Raw genomic sequence first — 27,861 nt, forward strand, 5'->3', positions numbered from 1 at the left:
TGCTCTGGCTGGCATGGAACTTAATTAGTAGCTCAGGCTGGCCCTCCAACTCACAGAGATCCCCCTGACTCTGCCTCCCAAGTGCTGGGACTAAAGGGGTGGTCACCACACCCAGTTCTATTTTTATTGTTTAAAATTAAGTGTGTGCATCTGTGCGAGTGCATGTCATGTGTATGGAGCTGCCTGCCGAAGCCGGACAGGACACGGATCCCCTGGAGCTGTAGGTATAGGTGGCTAGGAGCTACCTGACGTGGGTCCTCTGGAGGAGTAGCGAGTGTTGTTCCCCATGGAGCCATCTCTCTAAGCCTGCTCTTTAAGTCTTAGGACACCCCTGCATGTAACCCAAGTCTCCCTGCAAAAGGCTCCAGAAGACCTTCTCTTGTACGTCTTTGATGTTTTCCACAACCATCAACCTAGTACAAAACACAAAATCTGTCTATAATTTTTTATTGAAATTCTCTCTCAATATTTGGTGATTCCTGGTGTTATATATATATAAAAAAACCAGATTCACTTCACTCTTCCCTGTCTACATTTCAGCCCCTTCCAGAGACTTCCCTTTGGAAGAACAGTCTGTCCTCTTCTGAGAATGAGGAGATCTCCCTGGAGAGCTCAGCAAATGCTTTGTCTCTATTCTGGCCCCTGAACCTCATTTCTGGCCAGGAAGTCAGAGGGGGAGGTTCAGAAAGTAGGTGAGCGGTCAGGCTCACATGGACACACACTGTGACTGGGTGGATCCAGGAGGCCCGAGGGGGTCAGTTTATGCTTATGTTTCTGTCAACTTGACACAAAACAGGTGTCATCGGGGGAAAGAGGACTCCCCTGAGAAAATGCTTCTGTTGTACTGGCCTTTGGACAAGTTGTTTTTGTTGCTGCTTTGAGACAGGTCTCACTTTGTATCCCCGGCTGGTCTGGAATTCACTATGCAGACCCAGGTGACTTTGAACTCACAGAGATTGGCCTGTCTCTGCCTCCTGAGTGCTGGGATTAAACATGTGTGCCACTCTTCCTGACTGGTATTTTCTTGACTAACAACTGATGCGGGAGGGCCCAGCCACTGTGGGCAGTGCCATGCCTGGTCAGGTGGTCCTGGGAGGTATGAGAAATTGGACTGAATGCGAGCCTGAGGAGCAAGTCAGTGAGCAGTGTTCCTCCACGGTTCTGTTCCTGCCCCCAGGTTTCTTCCCTGACTTCCCTCAAGGATGGGCTGTAAGATGAAATAAAACTTTCCTCCCCAAGTTGCTTTTGGTCATGGTGTTTATCACAGCAATAAAAAAAAAAAAAAAAAAAGCAACTAAGTAAGGGGGCTGAATAGAGGGCTCAGCAATTAACAGCACCGACTGCTTTTCCAGAGGACTCAGGTTCAGTTCCCAGCACCCTCATGATAGCTCACAACTGTCTGTAATTCCAAGATCTGACACACAGACATTCATGCAGGCAAAACACCAATGCACATAAAACAAACAAACAAACAAATAAAAGCTAAGTAAGACAGTCAGCCAAAGCCAATGATCGACAGGGGAGAAAATAGTAAGTTAACTGATATGAGTCCAAGCAATAGTGATTTCTTAGGGAATTTCAGACACCATCCACCTCCCCCAACCCAGGCAAAAGGAAACAAGGTTCTCTGAGTCACCCAGAAAACAAGCTACCACCTACAGCTAGACAGAATCTTCTGTTTTTCAGACAGGGTCTCTGTAGCCCAGGCTGACCTTGAACTCAGATGTACCTGAGGATGACCTAGAATTCCTGATCCTTTTGTCTCTACCTCCCGAGTGTTAAGTTCACAGCTGTCCCCCAGGATGGCTTAGCATCTTCTGTCTCTGCCTGCCTGTCTGTCTGTCTGTCTGATCCAGGGAATGGAACTATAGCTGTGGGCACACTAGGCAAGTGCTGTCCTGCCGAACTTACACCTTCAGTCCACTCTCTCCTAGAACGAAGATATACCATCATTTTCCCTAAATATTTCTAGAACCCCACATTCTCTGGCTCATGAACAGTAGAGCGCCCAAACAGCACCTTCTTTTCCAAGTAGGAGTACTCACCTGTCCATCTCGGAATTCGCTCTCCGTCCCGAAAGAGCAAGATTGTTCATTCATGACCCCAGATCACTGGTTCCGATGAGCCTTGTCCTCGGGCTCTGGAAGGGTATGATACGATGGTCTGAGGTCCAAAGCTACCAGGAGAGCTGCAGGCCCAAGTGCTCTCTCTATCTTCGCCTTCCTTTTTGGCAGTCATTCAGACTACAAGTAAGAAAACAGTCCCTTTGTGCCATCACCAAGGTGCAGGATTCTGTGAGTCTTGAAAGGAGCCCCTGGGGACCGTGAAGCCTCACTCTGGAAAAACAGAGATGGGGGGAGGGTGGGAGAAGAAAAAACTGGCTTCATCAGTTACGCCTCTATTCGAGGGGGAAAGGACTTTAAAAATCTTCCATCAACTGTGAATCTATTCTAAATAAACAAGATGCTTAGCCAGATGTCTACTGTTTACTGCCCACACCACAGGATCAGATGGGCCATACAGGGTACTGGGGAGCAGGGGTGGACTGTCAGTGTCTATTCTAAGTATGGGGTCTGTTTCTGGCCATGATGTCACTGAGACCTAGCTGGCTTATAGGGGTGAGGCTAAGTGGTGGTTGCACTTTACTGAAGAGCTTTGGCTTTGTTCAGATCTTAGACACAGGTGGAGCTCTGAGGCTTATGATGCTGAACCTGCTTCTTAGAGTGATAGAAAAACTCAAAATGCATGATATCCTAAACTTGCCAAACCAAAATGGTCAACTCTCTGTGTGTGAGTCTGTGTGTGTGTGTACGTGTGTGTAGTTGTGGCGCTGGGGATCAAATTTAGGTCTTCATACATGTTAGGGGAATGTTCTACCACTGAGCTACATCTCCAGCTCAACTTATGTGTGTGCACACACATGCACGTTCCTGTGTGTGTAGGTGTACATCTGTTTGTGTGAGAGTTAAGAGGACAACCTCAGCTGTTGTTCCTCAGGGTCCTGTCACCTTAGTTTTTTGAGACAGGATCTCTCATTTGCCTGGAACCCAATAAGCAGGCTGGGCTCGCCGGCCAATGAGCTTTAGAGATCTGCCTGTCTCCACTGTTCTAATGCTTGGATTACAAGTATGTGCTCCCACACTACCACACCCAGTTAAAAAGATATTATTTTTATTCATGTGGATGTGTGTGTGTGTGTCTGCCATGTATGTACAGATGTCCTGTACATGTACGTTAGATCCCCTGGAGCTGGAGTTACAGATTGTTGTAAGCTGCCATGTAGGTGCTGAGAGCCAAATCCTGTTCCTCTGCAAGGGCAACAAATGTTCTTAACTGATGAGCCCTCCCCACCTCTGAGATAGGGATATAGATATACAGAACAGGATACAGATGTAGTTCAGTCTGGCCTCATACTTGCTATGTCGCTGAGGCCTGCTTCTGCTTCTCAAGGGCTGGGACACAACGCTGTGGAAAAGCTCAGAAGTCTAGCCCTACTCTCATGTCTGCCTCAGGACTAGGGCGGGGCAAAGATCATATCTTAATCATGAGGGAACTAGACATCATGGATGCCTACCACATCAGATGTTTGTGTCAAGCAGAGACAGTCTTCTCATGGACAAGAGTTTCCAAGATCTTAGTGGCAGGGATTGATGTGTGGGGCTCAAGATAAAACCATAATGCCTGGGATATAGATCAGAAGTAAAGCTATTGCTTATCATGTGTGAGGTCCTGGGTCCAACTCCCAACACTGAAGAAAAGAAAAGAAAAGAAAAAAGAAAAGAAAAGGAAAGGAAAGAAAAGAAAAGAAAAGAAAAGAAAAGAGAAAGCAAGCAGGAAAAAGAAGATCAGAGATCATTCTCAATATGGTAGTGTATGCCCCTGGAGGCAGAGGCAGGAGGATCACTGTAAGTTTGAGGGCAGCCTGATCTACCTAGAGTTCCAGGCCAGCTGAGGCTACATAGCAAGACTTTGTCTCAATAAAAAACAAAATAAGGGCAGGTGAAGTGTCTCAGTGGGTAGAGTGCTTGCCAGCAAGTTTGGTGACCTGGGTTCAATCCCCAGAGGGACCCACCCGGTAGAAGAAGAGAACCAAGTTGTCTTCCGACCTCCACACACGCACCATGGCACATGGCACTCCACTCACCTCCGACTACATACAACTAATACAGAACCAGACAAGGGACTGGGGAGACGGCTCAGTAGGTAAGAGAGCTTGCTTCAGGGGAAGGACCCGAGCCTGGCTCCCTAGCATTAAGGGGGATGAAGATAAAATGACTGCCGTTGCTCGGCCTCGTTCCAGCAGAGCCCCAACTTCAAAGGTTGAAGGCATAGCACAGGGCACCTGGCAGTCCTCCTCTGGCCTTCCTGTTTCTGCATGGGCACGCATACTCACACCCACACACCGAAGAGTCAGGTGGAAAGGCTGGCATTGGCGTGCAGTGGCAGGACACTAGGTTCCACTCTTAATACGTAGGGAAAGAAAATGTGGGTGGGGGGTTTTCACACAATTGACAAATCACACCTCACAGGCTCAAAGGGCTAAGGCAGGATCTCCAGGGTCAGCGCTAGATCGACTGGGGGAATATGATCTATATTCTCCAAGGACTGGCTGTCAGTAACACACTGGGATCATTGTTAACTTTTGGGCTGGACACCTGACTCTCTGTGATCTAGGAAGGATGTGGTAATCCTTTACCTGTAGCACCCCAGGAACTAGCTCTCTCTCTCTCTGGAACCTCAGCATCTACCTCTCTTTTCCTTTCCTCCCATCTTGGCCCGGATGACAGCCAGCACAGGATGAAACACACACATCAGCTAACCTGGCGGAGTAACAGGTAGGTAGGGCAGCGGCAGTCTCAGGAAGGCTTTCCTCTTACTGTGTGGGAAACAAACCAAGTAGCACAGAAGCATGACTTGCTTTACACAGTCGACTGGAGCCCTGCTGGGATCTGTAAAAGGGACAAAATACTCAAAGTTATGAAGTCACTCTTCCTGATAGTTGGTATTTGAGGAAATGAACTTCCTATAAAAAACAATCAGTCTCAAGTCAAGTACTTATTTCAGACCTACTTTCTTCAAAGGGCAACGTTAAGAGGGTAGAATATCTAGACTGTCCGCTGGAGCTAACCTAAAGAGGTGATTTAGAAGCTGGTTTATCCTTAAAAGGAAATGCACACATTGGTATGATGATCCTTGACGGTCTTTCTTGAGGCTTCTTCCTAGGTGGCTCTGTACTTTGAGGCTCCTAGAGAGTGATTGAGATTAGGGGATCCAGCTAGGGGCAACTTCAGGGACCAGTGTTCATTCGGCTGCCAGCCCTGGGGCAGTGACAGACAGAATCAGGAGAGCGCCTGCGCAGTTCTCAACAGGAGTCTCAATTCATCAATAAAACCCAGACAGGCGGAGGCTGTGGGGACTTGAGGACAGAAACTTTCTCATTGCTTGTAAGGGGAAAGTGGAGGAAAGCAATGAATTGCCTCCGAGGTTTCAGCGAATCCATCGCAGAACTGGCACCAGGACCCAGGTCTTCTCTGCCTCCCAGGCGGGATCTCTCTCAGACTTGCAACTTTCAGCCTTGTGTGTCCCCGCGGCGACCATTTCCATCCCACATCGTCCCCTTCACCCTCATCTCCCTCACCCCAGCCCTGGCTCACCGGACGCGTCCCCAGCGTTCCGGTAGGGATCCCACATCCCCTGCGGGGCCTCATCGCGCAGGCGCACAGCGCCTCCTGCCCCGTGCTAGAACTACATTTCCCAGCAGGCAATGGAAATCCCGTGCCTCAAACGTCATATGAAGGGCCAGGATGGACAAACTTCATCCGTTTTGCGAGGGCATTGGTCAAAGTTCCTGGACCCTCCTTTGGTGTTCTTCCAACAACAAACTAGTGGGGCGGAGCTTCAGTCATAAAAACCCAGCTCAGACGGAAAGGACGCATTCTTCCGAGCCCAGGAAGCGAGATGTGGGTCGCCGTAGTGCTGCTGGCCGCGCTGCTGCTGGCTGTCCTCCTCAGAGTTTACGTGGGTTTCTTCGGCGGAAGCTCCCCGAACCCCTTCGCCCAGGATGTCAAGCGGCCACTTGAACCCCTGGTGACCGACAAGGCGGCCAGGAAGAAGGTTCTCAAACAAGGTCAGCTGGGGGTGACTGTGGGTTCCAGGACTGCTCTCAGGCCTTCTGCTCACGCAGGGCACGGACCTCTGTCTGCCCATTAAAAAAAAAAGTATTGGGAAAACTCACTTGCACACGGAGGCTCCACATCTCAGTGTTCTTTGCTCCTGAAGGTTTGGGTGCAAGGCATTAATTACCCTTGCCACGCCAAGATGTTGGCACAGCCTAGTCCCAGCTCGTCCGGTTGGAATCTGTTCCGCTAACAGCTCACACAAAATAAGAGACCTTTCCCCTACTTGGTTCTAGAACCAACTTTTTCCTATGCTCCTGTGTAAGCTCGGGGGTTTTGGAGAGCAGCACAGAAAATTTTCCCAGCAAGCGGCTTGACAGGAAAAGGGTAGTAGTCTCAGTTAATAGGATTGAAACTTGACTATAAAACTTCAGGGTTTCACTACTGCTTCGGATTAAGAATCTTACTCTCCAGTCAACCAGCGATGGTGGCGCACGCCTTTAATCCTAGCACTCGGGAGGCAGAGGCAGGCGGATCTCTGTGAGTTCGAGGCCAGTTGTGGTCTACAAAGCGAGATGCAGGAAAGGCTCAAAGCTACACAGAGAAACCCTGTCTCGAAACCCGCCCCTCAAAAAAAAAAAAAAAAAAGTGTAGAGTTGCTTCCAAGGTTTTTGGTTTTTGTGTGTTTTTTGATACAGGTCTACCTTTTGCACCAGAGCTGGCTTCAAACTCACTACGAAGCCCAGGGTCAGGCTCGGGGCAGTCCTTTGGCTTTTGCCTACAGGATAATGGGATCACAAGCATGCATCAACATGCCTGGCCATCAAGGTTTTAAGGAAATGTTGCAGCTGGGAAAAGTGGTATAACTTTTTAATTCCAGCATGGACTATACAGTGAGACCTGTCTCTACAAACACCAAAACAACCAAAACTCTCAAATGTAAAACCTTCAAAAAACAAACAAGGATCTCGTTTGACCTCCAGGGGCCTCTTGCTTGTAAATTTTAGCCTAAGCCAGCCTCAACTCACTACTGGGGACTGACCTTGAACTCCTGGTCCTTGTGTGTCTACTTCCTAAGGCATACCATACCCAGTTATTTTATTGTTACTGTTTGTGTATTTGGGGAGGGGTGAAGATCTTATACTTGTATTCCAGGCTACCTTAGAACTTGTTATGTTAGCCAAGCGTACCTCAAACTCACAGTGATTCTCTTGCCATCAGCAAGATTACAGACAGTGGGATTACAGATATAAACCACCATGGCTTGAGCAGTGATTTTTTTTTTTTTTGAGACAGTGTCTCTCTGTAGTTCTGGCTGTCTTGGAACTTGCTATATAGACCAGGCTGGCCTTGAATTCACTGAGATTCTTCTTCCTCTGCCTCCTGTGTGCTAGGTCTAAAGCTGTGAGCCCCTATACCTGGCCTTGGGTAGTGATTTTTTTTTTTTTTAACACTGAGAGGACTTTTTTATTTTTAAAAGTTTATTTAATTTATCATGGTGGTGGCAGTGCATATCTTTAATTCCAGCACTTGGGAGGCAGAGGCAGGCGGATCTCTGCCAGCCTGGTCTACAGAGTGAGTTCGAGGACAGCCAAGGCTACACAGAGAATCCCTGTCTCGAAAAAGCCAAAAACATTTTTTTAATTTTATGAACATTGGTGTGAAGGTGTTGGATCCCCTGGAACTAGAGTTACAGACAGTTTTGAGTTGCAATGTGGGTGCTGGGAATTGAACCCGAGTCTTCTGGAAGAGCATCAGTTGCTTTTAATGGCTGAGCCATCTATTCAGCCTGACTTTTTTCTATCTTTTTTTTTTAATTTTTTATTTTTTTTGCAATTGTAATGGGGCAGTGATTTTTTAATGAACAGGTTTTGCTGGACATAGTGGCACATTCCTGTAATCCCAGTGCTGAGGAGAAGAGGCAGGTGGATCTCTACATAGGGAATTCCAGGCCAATTAGGGCTACACAGTGAAACCCTGTCTCCAAAACACCCAAATCAAGGAAAGTAAATAAATGGGGGAAATGAAAGAAGAGAACAGGAGAAGACAACAAAAACCAAGTCTTGTGTTGGGTGTACTTCCCAGTTTGGTTCTCTCAGGTGTCCTGCCACACCAGCGGTCCTCCTTTTGTGGCTGGTGCCGTGTGGCTTCTCAGAATAACAGCTCTGAGCAGCTCTGCCTGCTCCACCTCCACTGGCATTCATAGACCTTGCCTCTTCCAAAGAAACTCAGTTCCCTGAGCCACCAGCAGCGCGCGCACGCGCGCGCACACACACACACACACACACACACACACACACACACACACACACACACGTCGTTTTCTTTCCGGTTTTGTTCTACAGTAGTTAGCTGACTTCTACTTTCTTCGAAAGGTATGAAAATCCCCAAGTACATAGTATGGGTTAAGACCCAGCTCATCACTGTTTATTTTGCCTGCCGGGTCCTGTGTATTCCCTGATAAAGTGTTTTGAGACATCTTAATCAAGAATTCTGTGCTGAACTGCCCTAGACGGGTCTGTCCTGTTTTGAGACTATGTCTCATGAGCCCAGGCTGACCTCCAGTTCAGCTGTATAACTAAGGATGACCTTGAACTCCTAATCCACCTTCCAAGTGCTGGGATCACAGGAGTGCACCACCATGCCCAGCTTGCCTTAGAGATTTCTTACACAGTACAAGCTAGAGAAGTCCCCTCCAGCTTCTCTGACATCTCTGCTTTCCTGTTCTCATTTGACAAGCCCACTCTCTGTCTCCTCCCTTCTACAGCGTTCTCAGTCAATCGAGTACCAGAGAAGCTGGATGCCGTGGTGATTGGCAGTGGCATTGGGGGGCTGGCCTCAGCTGCGATTCTGGCCAAAGCTGGCAAAAGAGTCCTTGTACTGGAGCAACATAACAAGGCAGGAGGCTGCTGCCATACCTTCGGGGAAAATGGCCTTGAATTTGACACTGGTAAGGCTTATTTGGAAAAGGGTTGGGATCATGGCTCTGTCTTTCGAAGGCTAGGAATGGGCACTGTGGAGTGATATGGGACACACACAATAGGGTAATATGGGGGGCACCTCTATGTTTTGGATGTCCCAACTTCTTTCTGGGCATCTCCATTTCTGTCTGGCCTGGCAAGCATTGGGTGGTATATGTTCTGGCACATTCCTATAGAAAGGGTGGGCAGCCCTCTCTGGGCATAAACTTGGCCAGGCAGGGAAACCTCTTCCTTACTGGGCACATTTCCAGGGGGATGACCTCTTCCTTACTGGGCATATTTCCAGGGTGATGACCTCTTCCTTACTGGGCACATTTCCAGGGCCCGATCCCCTTATCTCTGTGCCTCCTTTTCTTTCCACCTCCCCACAGGAATCCATTATATTGGGAAAATGCAGGAAGGCAACATTGGCCGTTTTATCTTGGACCAGATCACTGAAGGGCAGCTGGACTGGGTCCCCATGGACTCCCCTTTTGACATTATGATACTAGAAGGGCCTGATGGCCGAAAGGAGTTTCCCATGTACACTGGGAGGAAAGAATACATCCAGGGCCTTAAGGAGAAGTTCCCCAAGGAAGAAGCTGTCATTGACAAGTACATGGAGCTAGTCAAGGTAGCGTGCGCCATGATCAGCATCCCCAGTTTATTTCCAATAAGACTGACTTTTTCATTGGTGAAGTAACTGGTTGGGAGGGACTGAGTTGGGGAGGCAGGCAGGCAGGACTAGTCACGTCTGTCTTGAATCTAGTGTACACTTGTATACGCCTGCACCCTGCCAGACTCTTCAGCTGCTACCCTCACTCTGACCTCTAGATGGTACCCCTGGGAAGTCAGGCTTTGAGGGAGTCTTGAGATGAACCAGACTCTTTGTTTTGTGATTTTTGAGACAGATTCTCACAATGTAGCCCTGACTGGCCTGGAACTTAGAGAGATCCCCCTGCCTCTGCTGGGTGCATGCTATCAATCACACATGGACCAGGGTGTTTGAAAGGAATTTGAGGGCTGGAAATGGCTCATGCTTATTAGCATGTACAGAACTCTGAAGTAGATCCCAAGCACCCCTTAAACTGGGCCTGGTGGTGTATCCTGTAATCCTAGTCCTCAGGAGGCAGAAGCAGGAGGATTAGGAGTTCAAGGTCACTGGGATATATATGGGACTCCATATGAAAAACCATTTTTTTTTTTTGACCAAGAAATGGAAGAGCAAATATAGTTTCATTTTAGTGTGAAGAATGAGAAAAATTTAGGGTCCATTTATTTGCTGTTACTGTTTTATGGTGAGGGAGACAGTCTTGCTATGTAGTCCTGGCTTGGGTGTCAGTGTGTGGCTCTGGTTGCCCTTGAACTCATGGCAGCCCTCCTGCCTTAGCGTCTCAGCTGTTGGGATCACAAGCCTGAGCCACCATGTCTGCCCAGCTTCAATTTTTTTAGGTCCAGAAATTCAGACACGAGTAGGTGTGGCTGGGCCTGCAGTCAGTGCTGGCTGCTGGCGTGGTGCCCGGGCTCCAGCGGTTCAAAGACTCACTCGGCCCGTTCTTCCCCAGGTGGTGTCCCGCGGAGTCTTCCACGCCATCCTGCTGAAGTACCTCCCGTTGACCTTGACCCAGCTCCTCCACAAGCTTGGGCTGCTGACTCGATTCTCCCCCTTCTGCCGAGCATCTACTCAGAGCCTGGCCGAGGTCCTGCAGCAGCTCGGGGCTTCCCCCGAGCTCCGGGCTGTTCTCAGCTACATCTTCCCCACTTACGGTGGGTGGCTACTGGCCCAGGCTCTTCTAAGCTGCTGCCCTCCCAACGTTTGGTCTTTCTTTCCCATCTGCCTAGCTGACAAGCCAGGGTAGACTAAGGTCTGCTGGAGTTTGAAGATAAGGGCTGAGAAGTCTGACCCCTGCTGGACTCTGGTAGAAATTCTTTTTTCTTCTACTTTCTAGATTTTTCTTCTCCCTTTTCTTTTTTCTTTTTGTCTTCTGGGCAAGCTTTGCATTCTTGTAGTCAAGAATGCCCTTAAATTCCTGATCCTTCTGCCTCCACCTTGCTAGTGCTAGGATTTTAGGTATTTGCCACTATGCCTGGTTTATGTGGTGCTGGAGATCAAATCAGACCTTCCTGCATGCATCCTGCTAATTGAGCTACATCCCCAGTACATTTTCTCCCCCACATCCCTCACTCCTCTGAGACAGGTTCGGACTTTGTTCAGGCTGGTCTGGAACTCTCTGTAGCCGAGTCTGGCTTTGATCCTTCCTTCCGTTTTAGCTTTTGAGTGTTGAGATTGTAGGCATGTACTGTCACACTGCTCCAGGGCGATTTTTCTCTTTAGCCAACAGTGTTAGTGACTTCCTTGGTCTTGGCAGGGTAGTGGTTTTCGGGGAGTATTATTTATATTCCCAATAAACTTGCTATTTTCCCTGGGCCTTCGGGAGCATTTGGATCCTGGATTGGACTCATGTGACCCTTCACAGGAAGCCCTGTTTCTTCCTGCATGGCGCCAAGTGACTGTTTTTGCCTGCTCACCTTTTCTTTCCTTCTTCCTTCCTTCTGTAGGAGTAACCCCCAGCCACACGACCTTTTCCTTGCATGCTCTGCTGGTTGACCACTACCTACAAGGGGCATATTACCCCCGAGGAGGTTCCAGTGAGATTGCCTTCCATATCATCCCCGTGATTCAGCGGGCCGGGGGTGCAGTCCTCACCCATGCCACTGTACAGAGTGTGCTGCTGGACTCTGATGGGCGAGCCTGTGGTAAGAGAGCTGCACTGAGCCGGGGGGGGGGGGGGGGGGGGGGCCGGCGGGGGGGGTGTTCCTGTGCTGTGGGCCAGGGTGAAGGAGACTTGGGGTCTCCCTATAGATGAGCCAGCCTGTTCATGCAGGCTAAGAGGCTGGAGTCTAGGCTGCAGAGATAGCTCAGTGGATAATGTCCCAGCCACTAGACCTGATGACCTCAGTTTGATTCCTACAGTCTACATGTTGGAAGGAGGGAACTGACCCTGCAACCTGTCCTCTGAGCTCATGTGGACTGCAGCACCTCACCCCCACACAAAATAAAAGAAGAAAAATACAATTTTTACAAAAGATCAGGTTTGGCATAATGGTTATATGAGAAGGGCCAGAGATGACGCTGGACACACAGGCCACAGCAGATCACAGAAACTGTGGTGTTTCCTGAAGGTTGAGTCATCTGGGGAGGATTGTGGACATAGAACTTGGCAGCAGTGAAGGAGGGCCTGGGACTCCTTAGAACCAGTGTTCTTGGACGGCAAGGCATGGCTAGAGATAAGCAAGTCCATAGGGGTGGGCGGGAAGAGCTGGAGGAAAAGGCAAGCACAGACGCAGCTGAGCCCAGGCCCGCTTTGCTGAGGAACTTCCAGGGCTGAGAAAGTAGGGTCTGCCCTAGGAGACATCTGGATAGTGTGCCTATAGACAGAACTCATCTTTTGAGGCAGGGTCTCATGTGGTCCAGGCTAGCCTCGGATTCACTAGCTAGCTGAGGCTGTCCTTAGAACTCCTGATTGTCCTGCTTCTACCTCCTAAATGCTAGGATTACAGGCATATGTCACCATGCCATGGCTACAACTGTAGCCTTGAGAGAAATGTATTTGAGGCTTTCCTGGATTTTATTTGTTTTGTGGGGTAGGGGTGCACTGGACCTAGGTTCTCACACATGCTAGATAAGGGCTATACTACTGAGCTACATCCCCAGCCCTTAAGTGTTTTTCCATCGGCACAGAGGCTGCGCTTTAATCTGCTGCTGTTTTAGCCAGCAAACGTGGCTCCGCAGTTACTGGCCCTCTTCTCTGGCAGCATCCAAATACAGCGTTTACCTAAGTCTGTATCGTTCTACTTACCAGTGAGACTCGGGGGTCAAAGGCTGGGGTAAGCTCAGAGAGGTTGAGGAGCAGCTAGCCGACCTTCTCTCTTTGCTGGCATCTCCACAAAAGAGAACATTCTTCTGCTCTGCCAAAACAAAAGAACCCTCGCTACACTAAGCCCCTCCTCCTACTTCCCCTGCCTTTATCCTCTTACAGACACCCTGTGACTCTCTGTGATTACTTTCTGTCAGCTAGTGGCTAACTCAGCCTCCTGACCCAAGGTTGATTTTATGTAATTAATGCAGATGCAAACTCGGGCCTCACAGTATGATCCCACAATATATATCCCGCCACACTTAAGAGAGATCTGGAGAAGGGTATAGGCCCTTTTCTTCTTGAACTCCCACCAGCTCAGCCAACTTCTGGTGCCTGCAGGTGTCAGCGTGAAGAAGGGACACGAGCTGGTGAACATCCACTGCCCAATTGTCATCTCCAGTGCAGGACTGTTCAACACCTACCAGCACTTACTGCCGGAGAGTGTCCACGGTCTTCCAGGTAAGAGGCTGGTCTTCCGAACTGACATTTCATCTGTGGAGCTTATAACCCAGCCTGGGTTATAACTCTTCATGAGCACCCCTCTGACTGTCTATCTCTGGTCTGTGTTACCAGCACCATAACATTTACATTTGGGGAACCCAGGACCACACAGGGGAAGAGGCCCTTCACAGAGGCAACGGCAGAGCTCTGAGGGCCCTGTTCTGTCAGATGCAAATGTCTGGACTCTATACTTCAGGCTGAGAAACCAAAGCCTGTATATTTGCCTTCCTTTGCCTGAGAAACTGGGACTTTAACAGAAAGGGACTCACTTAAAGGGCGGAAGAGGGCTGGGGATGAAATTCAGTTCAGGAGAGTGCTTGCCTAGCATGCATCAAGCCCTGGGTTTGATCCCCAGAACCAGGCAAGACAGCAGTGGTGGATTTGGCTGTAATCCCAGCACCCTGAAGGTAGAGGCAGGAAGATAGGAAATTCAAGGTCATCCTTGGCTCCATGAGACCCTGCCTCAACAAACAAAACAAGGGCCACTGAGATGGTTCAAAGGGTAAAAAAGTATTTGCTGCTAAGTCTGGTAATTTGAGTTAGATCCTCAGAGTGGAAGAAGATAACCAAGTTGTCTTCTGACTTCACCCTGCATATCCAGACATGCACTTATCCATGCACACCTACAATTAAAAAAAAAAAAAGAAAAAGAAAAATCTAAACATCTAAAGAAGAGGATGGAGACAGCCTGATTGTCCAGAGGTGCTGTGAGTTAGCTGTGCTGGGAGCCAGTACCTATGTCTAAAGGTGCACAGAGCAGAGGTGGAAAGAGTCTGAGGCTGTCTGACATGGTCAGGAGGAGACAGAGAGCAGGGCCCTGGAGAAATAGCTGTACAAATGGCTAGGTCTCGACCCTAGCCGGCCGCTGAGCAGCAAGCTGCAGATCAGAAAAGGGAACATCCGGAGGCTGTCCTGGCAGGGAGCAGCGGTCTGGCCAGCGCTTCTGCAGTCCTCACTGGCTTTCTCTCCAGATGTGAAGAAGCAGCTGGCAACGGTACGGCCCGGCATGAGCATGTTCTCGGTTTTCGTCTGCCTGAGAGGCACCAAGGAGGACTTGAAGCTTCCGTCCACCAACTACTACATTTATTTTGACACAGACATGGACAAAGCGTAAGCTGGGAGGGGTTGGGGAAGACTGAGGGCACTGGACCTTAACCACAAGACCCCGCTTCCACACTTGACCCAGTTCTAGGTAGAAACAGGAGGGTATGTGCTGAGGGAGGAGGTGCACAGTCCCCGTGTACTCCTGGGAAGGCTTTTTATCCCAAAGCTGCGTCTGTTTCACCCAGTCGGGAGTTCCTGGAAGTGAACCATCTTTTGGGTGGTGCTGGTGGCTTTGGGCAGGGGTGGGGTAGGGCGGTGGCCTAGAGATTGGCAGTCACACCCCCCCTCATCCACAGGATGCAACGCTATGTCTCTATGCCCAAGGAAAAGGCTCCAGAACACATTCCCCTTATTTTCATTGCCTTCCCATCAAGCAAGGACCCAACCTGGGAGGACCGATTCCCAGGTAGGACTCTAGGTCCCGGGGGAGTTGGGTGTGGGGCAAAGGAGGGCCAGGCTGCAGTAACATGGCCTTCCTTCTACCTGCAGACCGGTCCACAATGACTATGCTGGTACCCATGGCCTTTGAGTGGTTTGAGGAGTGGCAGGAAGAGCCAAAGGGCAAGCGGGGTGATGACTATGAGACGCTCAAAAGTGCCTTCCTGGAAGCCTCTATGTCCGTGGTCATGAAACTGTTCCCACATCTGGAGGACAAGGTAGGGCTAACATACAGGGTGCTTTGTCTTTTCTTGGGTTCAGGGATAAAGCCTGAGGTAACAAGTCTCAAGGAAGGGGCAGCCCTTGCAATTCCCTTGCTCACTCTGCCCGGCCTTTTTGCCTCCTTAGGTGGAGAGTGTGACTGGAGGATCCCCACTGACCAACCAGTATTATCTGGCTGCTCCCCGGGGTGCTGTCTATGGGGCTGACCACGACCTGGCTCGTCTGCATCCTCGTGCGATGGCTTCCCTACGAGCCCAAACCCCCATCCCCAACCTCTACCTGACAGGTACAGTGCCTCACTTTGCTAGAATCTGGGCTTCCTGGGCACAGTCTTCTGTCCCCATCCTCAGGACTCCTTGTCCCCTTCAGCTCCCATGCCAGGAGCTGGGCTGCCTTGGCTGACTACAGTCCTGGGGTCGAGCTGAAGCTGTTTCTCTGTGGGCGGCCTTGATGTGGAAGGATGAACACAAGGACCCTTGCTCTATCCTCATGTGGGTAGACATTTCATGGGTCACCGTTTTTGCCTTCTAGGCCAAGATATCTTCACCTGTGGGCTGATGGGGGCCCTACAAGGGGCCGTGCTGTGCAGCAGCGCCATCCTGAAGCGGAACTTGTACTCAGATCTGCGGGCTCTTGGCTCAAAGGTCCGGGCACAGAGGAAGAAGAAGTAGTCCACTCGGAGATAAGCCAGAGCAATGGCCCCTTCCCCAGCGCCTTTCCCGTGGCCTCCTCCTGCACCACTTCCTTGTGCATACCCAAACCTCTTTGTTTCTGTAACTGCTGTAAAAAAAAAAAGGAGTTCTTCACCTTTGCACCCTGCACTTCTACTTAAGGCCTAGTGTGGGCTGCATAAAATACATCCCTGCTTGACCCTGTAAACACACCTAACATTCCTACAAGTCTGACTGTAATGTCTAACTACTAACTTTCCTTTCTTTATATCCTAGTAGTTGGTAATACTATCACTCAAGGATTAGCAAACTGCATTACACTGTTAAATGAACTGTGTAGGTACAATATCTTGCACAAGATTAGAAATACATGTACAGCATTTTCTAACAAATTCAATCTCAAATTTGTATAACTATATATAATTTCTATGCAATATACAGAAATCCAATCCCATGTAAAATACTTTAAAAACTAGCAGCTCTTCTGTGGAGAGCTGCGTACAGCCGCACCCCAAAATGGCGCTGGCTTCTGCCTTCCACCCTCCCGACGGTGAGTGCTCTCTGAAAAACAACTCCATATTTGGCTTGGCATCATGACATGGTTTGCTCAGGCAGATGTGTACCAATTCAATAGCCCCACATGGCATAAGGAGGTTGGTAGAGCAGGACCTATGTAAGGATGGGACGGAGCCCCTCCAAGGGTGAGAAGACACTTGTTAACGGCCTGAATAAACAGCTTGAAGAAGAGCTCGGTGTTGCGTTCTCCTTGCTGGTCGAGGTAGTTGCGACACTCTTCTTCTTTGCACCTTGCATTTCTACTTAAGGCCTAGTGTGGGCTGCACTGTCTCACGATGAAGAATGCCCCATGCCTTCCCCACACAACAATGAGTAAGGGTCAGGCTCCCAGGACCCCTGAGGGTCTTGGCTATTGGAGTAGGTTGGTCCAGTGCTCCCTGAAGTTTTTTGCTCCTACCCTAGTGTTGTGCTGCTGTCTGTCCTGTCAATGGGAAGGATAACTAGCGTGGGTCTGGGTGGCAACTCTCTCAAAGTGAGCCAAGAAACTCTCAGCCTTAAGCTTTGTCCTCTGATAGAAGCAGGCTGAAGGAGCGTTCCAATCAAAGACATACCAAAAGACACCACTGCACCAACAAAATGAGATTTTGACTAGAGAATGGCCAGCCTGGTAGGGAGGGGACAAGAGTGGAAACATTGGGCCCAAATACAGGAAGCCCAATGTGCACAGAGCCTAGAGATGGCATTTGTAGTTGCTGGCAGATAGTAAAAACTGAGTATTGGCCGGGTGGTGGTGGTGGTGGTGGTGGCGGCGGCGGCGGCGGCAGCGGCAGCAGCAGCGCACGCCTTTAATCCCAGCACTCGGGAGGCAGAGGCAGGTGGATCTCTGTGAGTTTGAGGCCAGCCTGGTCTCCAGGAAAGGCGCAAAGCTACACAGAAACACTGTCTCGGAAACAAAACAAAACAAAACAAAAAAAAACAAAAAACAAAAAAAAGAGTATTGTTTTCCAAAATGCTTGGAATCAGAATTCCTTCAGATTTTATAGTATTTGCATATATATGAGATAACTTGGGGAATGGGATCCAGGACTAACCTCAAATTCAGCTGTTTCATATACAGAGATCAGGCATGACATCTTATGTAATACTTTGAAAATTTATGAGCATTCTATGACCTGTCATATGAGTTCATGTTATTAAAAAAGCTTGCTTTGGATTTTAGAATAGGGATTCTCAACCTATATGAGTAAATGGGAAAGTGGGGGAAAGTATAAAACCTTTTACTTATGTTAAACAGGTACCAATTTTAGTTCATTTAAATATAGTATTAATACATGTAATGTTTCAATGCTTTGATATTTGAAGTTTATTTTGGTTTTTGTTCAATAATGACATGAAACTACACTGAGATGCCATTTACAGAAGCTCAGTAAAATATACTGAAAAATACTTATTATACCACAATAAGCTTTAAAAAAATAAAATTAAACCATTATAGTTAAGTTACAAAAAAGGTGAAAATACAAAACATGACTAACAGTGGGTAAACCAAACAAAGAAAATAATTTCAACAGTCACTCATTTACTTAACATGGTGGTTTGAATTAAATTCCGATCACAGTGTGAGGAGGCCACCTTCATGGCTAGTTTGCTATGTTACGCAAGCTGACGAGTTTCTCAAACTAGAGTTTCTAAGCTAAAATACTTAGGAGAGTCACATCTGAGCAGGGAACTAAAGGAACTGAGAGTCATCCTGATGTAGCTAGATTAAACCTCAACATCTCTTTACAGCTTTCTTTTGCTTTTTTGAGACAGGCTTTCACTGTGTAACTTTGGCTGCCTTGAACTTGCTATTCTAGACCAGGCTGGCCTTAAACTCACAGTGATCCTCCTGCCTCTACTTCCTGAGTGCTGGGTTTAAAGCCTTCCTTCACCACGCCCGACTCCTCACAGGTTTCTTAGGGCAATGCCAAACTGAACCTTTCTAGCAAGAGTTTGTCAGGGAACAACACACTTAGTTTGGTCCAGAAGTGGCTTCTATAATCCACAGCAGGAAAATAAACTATTACCATCTAGGACAAGCAGGTTCCCCTTAAGAGATTGCCCTTCAGCCAAAAGCTGAGCAGGAGAGCAAGCTCAGAATAGGCTCCAGGAGTGCTACTTGAGGCTTCCTGCATGCCAGCCCCGCCCTGGTGTGGATGCCTCAGCTGGGCCATCACCATCTACAGGAAAGTATGCTTCAAGTATTCTACCTTAAAAAAGAAACAGTCCTGAAACTGACTTTTCTTTGGTGGGAGCCATCTCCTTACAGTACAACTTTTCAAGTGAAACAAATTCCACTGTACTCTGTCAGTACAAGAAACATTTGTCTGCAGTCCAGGGGGGAGGCTCTGTAGACTCTGGCAATATTTCATGTGTATGTCCACTTGCTGGCATCTTGGATCCTGAAAATCAATCTTTCTTCTTGCCTCTCAAAAGCAAAGTCAACAAGCATAAGGTCACAGAACCAGTAACCAGGAAGAGCTGTGTGAGGCCCGGCTTCAGTTAAATCTCCAACAAGAAATCTGACCCCTGAAGTCCCTGGGAGTTTTCACAACACTAGACAGATATGACAATGACAGGGCTTAGTTTTCTTGGGGAGATTACAGCAACATCAGAACTAGTCATGCTGAAGTTCCAAGATGAGGGAGACAGACAGAAAGAGCTATCAGTGTGGAAGGAGAAAAGCCAATCCACCGGTGAAGCCAGGAAGGAACATAAGCATGTGAGCTGAGCCCTTCAAAACACAAGGCCCTGGGTGAGCTGAAAGGAAGGGGAAAGCCTAATCATAGAGCAACCATGAGAAGCTGGGACACAGAGGCCATGAGGAGGGCAGAGGAGTGTGGGCCTGAATGATGAAGCCAAAGAATCTAGTCTAGAATACAACTTCAGACAGAAGCTTCAGACCAGGGCACACATTCTGGAAAGGTCAATGTTTCCAAAACTGGCATGAGAAAAGGTCAGAAGGACAAAATGGAGAGTATATTTAGATACTTTCTTAAAAAAAAAAGGGGGGGGAACCTTCTGTGATAAGAAAAATGTTATTAGTTTGCGGTGTGGAGTTTTCAGATGATTAAAGAAACTGAACAATAGGTAGAGGAGCTTCATAGATACAAGTGAGAAATTCTGGATGGATGAAAACCAGACAATGTAGCTGAGTTACTTAGCATATAGCAGAAGTGGGTTCTTGGGAAGTAGGCTTTAGTAAGATTCTAAAGATAAAGATGAGTCAGAAAGGATAAATGGATGGATTTGTTGAGGAGACAGTCAAAGCAATAGAGACCTGGCTTTGGGCACCCTATTCCCTTCCCACCATAGGGCCAAATTTGCGAGAAACACCCAAACTGTCAACATGCATGGACCCCAGCATCCACTATTCCCAAGTGTAAGAACAAGCTGAGAATGAGCTGTTGAATTTGGAGCTCTGTTAACTGAGTAACCTTGAGAAACAGGAGGAAAATAGACCAAGGCCAGTCTAATGTCAGGAGGAGGAAGCAAGTGATGGAAGCAAGAGCAATTGGGACAGGACTAAGTAGGGGCGTGCAGACAGGCTGGAGGGAAGCCTGCAGAGGCGCAAAACAGGTCTACAGAGGAAGAGAAAACGGGAAGGGGGAGCTAGAGAGATGCTAGGGAAAGCTGAAGGAGACTGAGAAAGGCTTCTCAGCTTGGAAAGTTAATAGTAGACCTGTGCACAGCTGAGAGAATGGTAGCAATGATCTTGTTTCCAGAAGGCAACCTGCCAAGAATACAAACTTGTACTTCAAGCACAAGCTGCAGTCAGCACAGGGAAAGAACTCCAGACTGTTTCTTCTTCAGACTGACTTCTCCCATCGTATTTTCCCTCCTGCCATTCTTTCCACATCCCTGAGATTAGCTGAGACTCTTCTTTCTTTAGGCATGACCATATCGACTGGAATAAAACTTCAGACAGCATAATCCAAGACATCCTTAGTTACGTCAGAGAACCTGCTTGGTTTCTTACAGTTTCATGACCAGGTGTCACAGGAGAGAAAAGATTTTACTCATTACCTTGGCGTCTTGGATGGGAGGACCATTAAACCAAGCAAGGAAAAATGTGGAGAGTGCAGTTAGTTCCTAAATATCTATCTGCTGTGGGCAATAAAGGCAAATGGAGTTTGTGGAAACCCTCTTTCATGCAGACCAAATCCCTTCTATGTATTTCCTTCCACAAAGCATGAACCTGCCCCTTTCCAAGGAGTTCTTTCCTACTGGGGTGACTGTATACAAGAACATACTGGTTCAATGATCATCACCTTATTAAGCAAAACAAAGCGAAAGCCCATGGAACAGTGTTTTTACTTTCAGAAACCCCAAGTTCCCTCTAATGCTAGTATAACCAAAGAGTGCAAACTTTCAGAAAAATATACAGACTGTCAGATGGATCAGACTTTAACACTCTTTAAACTTGCTCCTCTGGTTTGCAGCTGAGGCCTCTGTAGAGAATAAGTGTTCAAACCCCTCTCTGGCCATAAGCATCCCACCTTCTACACCTTGTCTAGAAAGTACCTCTCTGCAGCTTCCTCCTACAGTTGCAAAGATAAAGAGGCTATGGGAGGGTGGTCCATCGTGTGGCCTGCCTAGGGTGGGGTCTTCCTTTGTTCACAGCCACGTTTCCACATGTTCCCTCCTCACACTCCAAGAAAGAAAGGATGATGGAACACATCAGCATAAAGGGAACACAAAAGTAAATAAAACATCACCAGAATACAATGTCACCAAAGTGCAGGTGCAAAACCTGAAGCAATCCCGTCTCTGCCAGCCCAGACTTGCCACCAAACCCCAGAGGAGGTCAGTCTTTTCATTTCTCTTGATTCGGAAACAAATCAGCAGGAAGGACAAGGTTCTTGCAGACAAGAAAATAATCAAAGCTGAAATGAGAGCAACACATTCCATTGGTAACATTCACCTTTTTCAGGGAAATATACTAGTGTTGTGATTTTGAAACTGAGATGAAATGTCAGAATTGGCTTTTTTTTTTTTTTTTCTGGAGCTGAGGACCAAACCCAGGGCCTTAGCAAGTGCTCTATCACTGAGCTAAATCCCCAACCCGAATTATCAGAATTAAACTCATCCACCACCACGAAACAGAGTGAATAAAAATACAGGAGTCACATTATTGAATATTAAAATCAATTTGAAATAAAATATGTACTAGAAAGTTAGACATTTAGCTAATGTGGTGGCTCATACCTGTAATCCCAGCACTTAGGAGGCTGAGGCAGAAGGATTATGAATTTGAGGCCAGCATAGATTACATCATGAGTCTTGAGATACAGTGAGAGACTGTCTCAAAAAAACAAAAACAAAACAAAATAAGCTAGTGATTGACAGGAGAATGAGAGATACTTCCTTCAGCAGGGCAGGCACTGGTAAGGTGCCCATGCTCCTGTGACCAACTCCTAAGGAAACTCCCTGGGTCATTTTAAAAAGTGTACTGGGGGGCTGGAGTGATGGCTCAGAGGTTAGGAGCACTGACTGCTCTTCCAGAGGTCCTGAGTTCAATTCCCAGCACCCACATGGTGGCTCACAACCATCTGCAATGAGATCTGGCACCGTCCTCTGTATAATAAATAAATAAATAAATAAATAAATAAATAAATAAATAAATCTTTAAAAAAAAAAAAGTGTACTGGGAGTTGAAGAAATGACTCGGTAGTTAAGAGCACTGGCCGTTCTTCCAGGGGTCCTTCGTTCAATTCCCAGCAACCACATGGGGGCTCAAAACCATCTGTAATGGGATCTGATTACCTCTTCTGGTGTGCCTGGAGACAGGTCACTCATATCCAATAAATAAATAATTTTTTTTAAGTGTGCTGCAAAGACAGTTGAGCAGTTAAGAGCACATGTTGCTCTTGCAAGGAGTGGGGTTTGTTTCCTAGCACCCACACAATAGTTCACAACTATCCTTAATTCCAGTTCCAGGGGCTTCAATGACTTCTACTGGCCCCAGGCACACCTGTGGTACATATACAAACACGCAGGCAAAACACACACATAAAGCGAAATAAATAAACCCCCAAAATGTTACAAATGTAGAGGGGGACAAGAAAGGGTAACAGGGTGATGGTAAATATTATCTAAACCACACACACACACAAACATGTAGTAAAACTGTGTAATTAATACCTGCTAATAAAGAAACAAATGATGGCAGGTAGATAGAATTAGGGCTTCTACTTTATACTCTCCTGTATTGTGCTGAATAACTTTCATGTGTATTGTTTTCTTTCCAACTAAAATAATATTCAGGAGGAAAAGTCCTTAAAAGTCAGTTATCAAGGAAAGTAGCAGGCTAGAGCTAACTGTGAAGTTGACCTAGTTATGACAGATCTCTGAGCAGTGACTTAGTCCATGGTGCTGTGAAATGGACAGGTGACCTGTTCCCTGCAGGAAGTCTCGGAATCGTTCCTGTCTGGGTCACCCACTCTTCTTTGCCAATATCCTTCCTGTTGCTTAACAGAACAGGGCAGGTGCCTGTGGCAGCAGCTAATATGACTGACTATACAGTTACCTGTGGGGAGAACCTTCCTCAGCTCCTGCTGCTAAGGGATAGAAGGAAGGCTCCTCTCCCTGGGAAAGACAGAGTGGCCACAATAAGGAGGTGAAGCCTGTAGTGCTGACCTGCGTGTGGGATAACGTGAGGTCTATGTGCTTCTGGGCTCATCTGCTTTGAGAGAGTTGTGATCTGGGACTTTGCTGCCTATAGTGTAGTCTGGAAGCATCTGGTGATCCCCAGAAATGAGGACATAGCCCACACTTAGTGAATCAGATCTGGCTTTTTTTTTTTTTTTTTTAAAAGATTTATTTATTTATTATGTATACAGTGTTCTGCCTGCAGGCCAGAAGAGGGCACCAAATCTCAATACAGATGGTTGTGAGCCACCATGTGGGTGCTGGGAATTGAACTCAGAACTTCTGGAAGAGCAGCCAGTGCTCTTAACCTCTGAGTCATCCCTCCAGCTCCAGATTTGGCTTTTTATCACAATGCTCAATGTCTATCGCAATGCTCATGTGTCAAAAGCTAAAATAGTACAAAAGTGTTTAAAAGTATATGGAATTACTATCAGGTGCTGGTGTTGCCTCTGAGTGGAAACTCAGGACAAAAACAAATAAAAGAAACAAACAAAATCACATTTCCAAGCAGATCTGTTTATCTGTCAAATGTGAGAAGTACTAAAAGGCCTCTTCTAGCTCTAACTTTGTAAATAGATATATAGTCTATGGATGGTCCTATTTGCAGTCTCCAAGGGCTGGGAACATTGACAGCAGCATCCCCAGAACTGGCCCAACTGAAGTTTCACATCCCTCCTAGACCTGGCTCCTCTTTCCTTACCTTTAAGTTCAAACGCTGGTAGTCACTGGCCTTTGGCCTCCGAGTGACTTTGGATCTTTTTCCTTCTAGGGCAAAAGCAATAATCTGAGGAAAGGAAAAAGAAAACAAATTAACACTTGGCTCTGTAATGATGTTCTTCAGTTCCTGAAATCAGAGGCAACTACCTAGATCCACAAAGAGGCCTATTTAAACTGTCTATACGTTCTCCCTCTCTCTCTCTTTTCAGTGCTGGAGTTCAAATAAGGCCTTGTGCATACTAGGCAAATGCTATATCAAGCATGGGATATAGCACTGTAGTAGAATGCTTGCCTAGCATGCACATACCTGAGTTAAACCTCCAGCACCACAAAAGTAAGAAAATTGTAAAGATTTTAAAAGGAGCTCAGTTACAAGAAAGTCCTTTATACTATTTAATAGGGATCAACAGATGGAGGGTGTAGCCTATGGGCATCGGAATGATTTAATTGCAGGGATAGAATCAAAGGTCTGTCAGTCAAAGAGCTCTAGGTCAGGTCTTGGGGCCGGGGGGGGGGGGGGGGGGGGTGTGGGGTGTGGGGGGGGGGGTGGGGAGCTCATAATCACTGATTGCTTCCTATCTACAAATACACGATTTTATCCTACATGCTGCTTCAACAACGTCACTCTGATTTACCATAAACATTTGGATGGAGAATGAAGAATGCATTTTTACCAACGGTCTTCCCTCGTTCTTTATAGCCATATGCCCAATGGCCATCACAAATTGAATTCTCTAATTAAATCAGGTTACTGAAATGATCTTCTAAATCTCATGGCTCATTAGGAGATCTAATCATTTTCTCATCAGAGTTGTTTCTAAAGGACATGGGTGCCACTTTAACCCCAAAGACATTGAAGCAATTTCTAGGTTTGCTTCTAACTCTTGTGGGTTTCAGAAGAGCTGTCGGTGGGCTTTATGCTGCTGGTATCAGAGCCTATGTAACTGAACATTTCTTTCTGTCTACAGATGGAAGACCGTTGGGATAGAAACTAGAAATGGTAAACTGTCTCAAGCATGGAAAGAAGGGAAGAGGTCTTCATATCAAGAACTCAGGTCCACAAAGGCTGTGAAAGATCTGAGTTCCAAGTTATGGGAGGAGAATCTCAATTAGGTCAGGTCATGATTCATGTCCAACTTGGCACTTTACAGCAGAAGTCACAGGAAACAGGTCACATGATGAAAACACATGACTTACAAAACTAGAGTTTTGTAAGCCCTAGCAGGGTCTGAGGAAAAACTGAAGTTGCTCTTCAAATCCTCAGAGCTCACATGCAGATGAGTGACAGATAGCTGCCCATGTACCAAGCTCTCTCAGGGTTAGGGACATCCCAGTCTCCTCTTACCTTCCGTTTGTTGTGGTAAGCAATATAGAGGACAGCAACAAGAACGGCTGCGGTCACCAGATATGCAAAGAAATGGCTGCTTTCTGCACTGGTGTTTCCAGAATTGTCCTTATAAGAGTCATCCTTCTCCCCATTCATAGAATCCATAAGTGTCCCCTCTCGGTTCTCACTGGAGGAAGGGTCCAACACCTTTTCATTCTCTTCTTCAAGTGGTGAGCCCTCTTCTGGCTCTGTATCACCCTCATCAGTCTCCTTGGTTTCCGCATCTTCAGTAGGCTCTGAAGACTTGTCTCCTACCTCTGGCTTTAAAGAGAAGTCCGAGTCCCCTGCCGGTCTCTCCCCAGATTCAGTTTTGGAAGTAAGCGTTGGTTTCTGTCCTTGTTCAGGTAGGTCGGTTTTGTCAGTCTTGGGAGTCTCCTTATCTGAGGAGGGTTTGGAGATGGGCTTGTCCGAATTAGCTTTTGTGGACTTGTCTGGATCATCTTTTGCGGGCTTCTGCTCAGGCTCCTCCTGTTTGGGGTCGGTTGGCGGGGGCTGCTGTGCAGTCCCAGTTGGCTTGGTTTGTGCTTTCTCGGGCTGATTTTGGGGACCAACCGGCTCTTCTGCGCGGGGAACGGCTGCAGCGGCCTGCTGTCCAGATCCCGCCGAACTGGGAACTGCTGCGGCAGTCGGCTTCTCCGGAGGCTCCGGGCCTTGGTTAGCGGCCGGCTGCCTCGGCGCGGTCTGGCCGCCAGGCTCTTTCTGCTTAGAAGACGCTTCTTTCTCAGGAGGCGGGGGCGCGGGGGGCTGACTGGAGTCGTCTCCTGTAGAAGGCTGAGCCGGACGATTATCTTGACTTGGGGTGGCGTGTGTCGTAGAAGCAGGCGGCGGCTCATCTGAAACAGAAAAGGCAGTAAGTCCTCGGAAGGAGAGGCCGGGAGAAGGAGAAGGGGGCTTGACGTCTCAGAGCGGGAAGAGCTCAGTGGTGATGGCCGAATGGGAGAAGAGTGGAGATGGCCAGAGTCGGGTCGGGCAAGGAGGACGCCAGCTCCGGTAGCGACCCGCCAAGGTGAAGACGGGGGAACCTAGGGGAGAGAGTGCGATGAGCTTGGGGGGCCCGGGGGGGTTCTTACCCGCCACTGCGACACTTAGCAGGAGCAACGCAACCAGGAACCGCATCCTGTAGTCCGCGCTTCCGCCCTCTACTGCTGACGTGAGAGCGGCGCAAGGGACTTGGAGCGCGTGGCCCCTCCCCTTCCGGTGGGCTGTCCCTTTTCCGGCGCAGCCCCGCCCCTGGGGCGTGGCTATGGGTCCCGGCTGTCGGCGGCTGTGTGTTCCGGGAGTGTGCCGGGCGTCAAGTCCGCCCTGCCTTCCTCTTTCTCTCGGCTCCGTGACGGGCCCCGCAGTCTCTTTCCTGTTTACTCGTCCACGTGCTTTGGGAACTGTTCTCACCCGCAGGCACCGCGTCGCCCCTCGTGGCTCGTGGTGTGGGGTCGCGGGGCCCGGAGCCGCTTCGCTGCGTCGTCTGCCGGTGTTTCTGTCTTCTCCACGAAAATGTAATCTGTTCGGGTCTTTCCCGTCTGGAAACAAACACTTCATCACTTTCGTTCCCGGTCCTAATCCCTTTCTTGATGGTACCTAGGGCCCTCGGAATTTACCACGGATTTTTTTTTTTCTAAATTTTTGTGTATGAGACTGTATTGCTATGTAGACAGGCTAGCTAGCCTATCCTGCCTCCGAAGTGCTTGGGATTACATGTGTCTCACCACGCCCTTCTCGGGCCATTTATTTGTTTGTTTGTTTATGACATACGATAGCAAAAATTTGTTTTTATTTGTGTGTACCACCTGTGCGCGGGTACCCTTGGAGGCCAGACGAGGACGTCGGATCCCCCAGAGCTAGAGCTACAAGCAGTTTCAAACATCGCCGTGGGTGTTAGGAACTGAACTCTGGTCCTGTGGGAGAGCAGCAAATGCCCCTAACTGCTGAGCCATCTCTCTAGTCCAGGACATAAGGTCTCTTGTTAACCAAACGGAGGAAGACCTTGATCTTACCTTCCTACTAGATTACAGGCTTGTATCCCCAAATCCAATTTATGTGGTACGGGGATCAAACTCATAACTTTGTACACTAGACAAGAACTCTGCCTCACCCCGGTAACTTTTTTTTTTTTTTCTTTCCGAGATAGGGTTTCTCTGTATAGCCCTGGCTGTCCTGGAACTCACTCACTCTGTAGACCAGGCTGGCCTCGAACTGAGAGATCCGCCTGTCTTTGCCTCCTGAGTGCTGGGATTAAAACCATGTGCCACCACTGTCTGGCAGTAATAGATTCTTAATAATTCAAACAACAAAGCAGAATTTTAAAAGAAATATACTTTTAAGTACAAAGTCAGGATGTTTGAAGGACTATCTGGTAGCAATTGATTAACCACAGAATGTCCCAATGCCGGAGGTAGTCTATAAACTTTGACAAATAACTTTAAACTACATAGTAAGATAACACAGAAATTCTGGAAAGCCCCTAAAATTTGAGCCAATCAGAATTGTACCCGTACTAGCACACCCCTAAATGATGTAACCTTGTGGTTTTTGCCTTTAAACTGAGCTTGCAGAGGGGCAGGTACCTACTCCAGCCTCTATTGTGTTGGATTGCTTGACAAGGTCCCTGCCACATAGCTTGAA

The 27,861-nt window shown here is 47.8% G+C and overlaps 3 protein-coding genes across 16 annotated transcripts in view; 1 reads left to right on the forward strand and 2 right to left on the reverse strand.

Moving 5' to 3' along the window:
- Positions 1 to 6,400, reverse strand: part of Elmod3 (ELMO domain containing 3) — a 35,894-nt gene extending 29,494 nt beyond the window's left edge. For 2 of the 13 annotated variants that reach the window (XM_076566950.1, XM_076566961.1), the window contains exons 1-3: positions 5,655 to 5,762; positions 4,821 to 4,949; positions 2,046 to 2,336 (exon numbers count right to left, since the gene is read on the reverse strand). In XM_076566950.1, the coding sequence (XP_076423065.1) occupies positions 2,046 to 2,099 (54 nt within the window). In that variant the 5' untranslated portion in view covers positions 2,100 to 2,336; positions 4,821 to 4,949; positions 5,655 to 5,762. Of the gene's footprint in view, positions 1 to 2,045; positions 2,378 to 3,574; positions 3,749 to 4,696; positions 4,950 to 5,128; positions 5,783 to 6,235 lie in introns of those variants that run through there. The other 11 variants (XM_076566958.1, XM_076566956.1, XM_042273480.2 and 8 more) reach the window with 11 other exon arrangements.
- On the forward strand, positions 5,732 to 16,679 carry Retsat (retinol saturase). Its single transcript, XM_006996008.4, has 11 exons — positions 5,732 to 6,127; positions 8,884 to 9,066; positions 9,469 to 9,710; positions 10,642 to 10,843; positions 11,636 to 11,833; positions 13,336 to 13,455; positions 14,469 to 14,607; positions 14,898 to 15,007; positions 15,091 to 15,257; positions 15,388 to 15,547; positions 15,793 to 16,679. Exons 1-11 carry the CDS (start codon positions 5,959 to 5,961, stop codon positions 15,930 to 15,932), a joined length of 1,830 nt encoding a protein of 609 aa, XP_006996070.2. The 5' UTR covers positions 5,732 to 5,958; the 3' UTR covers positions 15,933 to 16,679.
- Positions 16,680 to 17,793: 1,114 nt separating this feature from the next.
- Tgoln2 (trans-golgi network protein 2) lies at positions 17,794 to 26,912 on the reverse strand. 2 transcript variants are annotated; one of them, XM_076566949.1, is made up of 5 exons: positions 26,313 to 26,793; positions 25,201 to 26,075; positions 23,839 to 23,922; positions 23,017 to 23,075; positions 17,794 to 21,373 (listed from the first exon to the last, which is right to left on the reverse strand). In XM_076566949.1, exons 1-5 carry the CDS (start codon positions 26,776 to 26,778, stop codon positions 21,304 to 21,306), a joined length of 1,554 nt encoding a protein of 517 aa, XP_076423064.1. In that variant the 5' UTR covers positions 26,779 to 26,793; the 3' UTR covers positions 17,794 to 21,303. The 2 variants fall into 2 exon arrangements, with proteins under 2 accessions (XP_076423064.1, XP_006996071.2); XM_006996009.4 differs by lacking the exon at positions 23,017 to 23,075 and having other exon boundaries at positions 26,313 to 26,912.
- Between the last annotated feature and the right edge of the window lie 949 nt (positions 26,913 to 27,861).

Source organism: Peromyscus maniculatus, chromosome 3 (assembly GCF_049852395.1).
Source record: "Peromyscus maniculatus bairdii isolate BWxNUB_F1_BW_parent chromosome 3, HU_Pman_BW_mat_3.1, whole genome shotgun sequence".
Classification (NCBI taxonomy): Eukaryota; Metazoa; Chordata; class Mammalia; order Rodentia; family Cricetidae; genus Peromyscus; species Peromyscus maniculatus.

Coding starts and splice junctions, on each gene's coding strand:
- Tgoln2 (XM_076566949.1), bottom strand. CDS start 26,778: ATGAAGTGTTTGTTTCCAGACGGGAAAGACCCGAACAGATTACATTTT. Junction 23,076..23,838: donor ACCAGCGTTTGAACTTAAAG/GTAAGGAAAGAG, acceptor TGTCTTTCCCAG/GGAGAGGAGCCTTCCTTCTA. Junction 21,374..23,016: donor GAGGAAGGTTCTCCCCACAG/GTAACTGTATAG, acceptor CTCTCATTTCAG/CTTTGATTATTTTCTTGTCT.
- Retsat (XM_006996008.4), top strand. CDS start 5,959: ATGTGGGTCGCCGTAGTGCTGCTGGCCGCGCTGCTGCTGGCTGTCCTC. Junction 9,711..10,641: donor AGTACATGGAGCTAGTCAAG/GTAGCGTGCGCC, acceptor GTTCTTCCCCAG/GTGGTGTCCCGCGGAGTCTT. Junction 15,008..15,090: donor CTGGGAGGACCGATTCCCAG/GTAGGACTCTAG, acceptor TTCTACCTGCAG/ACCGGTCCACAATGACTATG.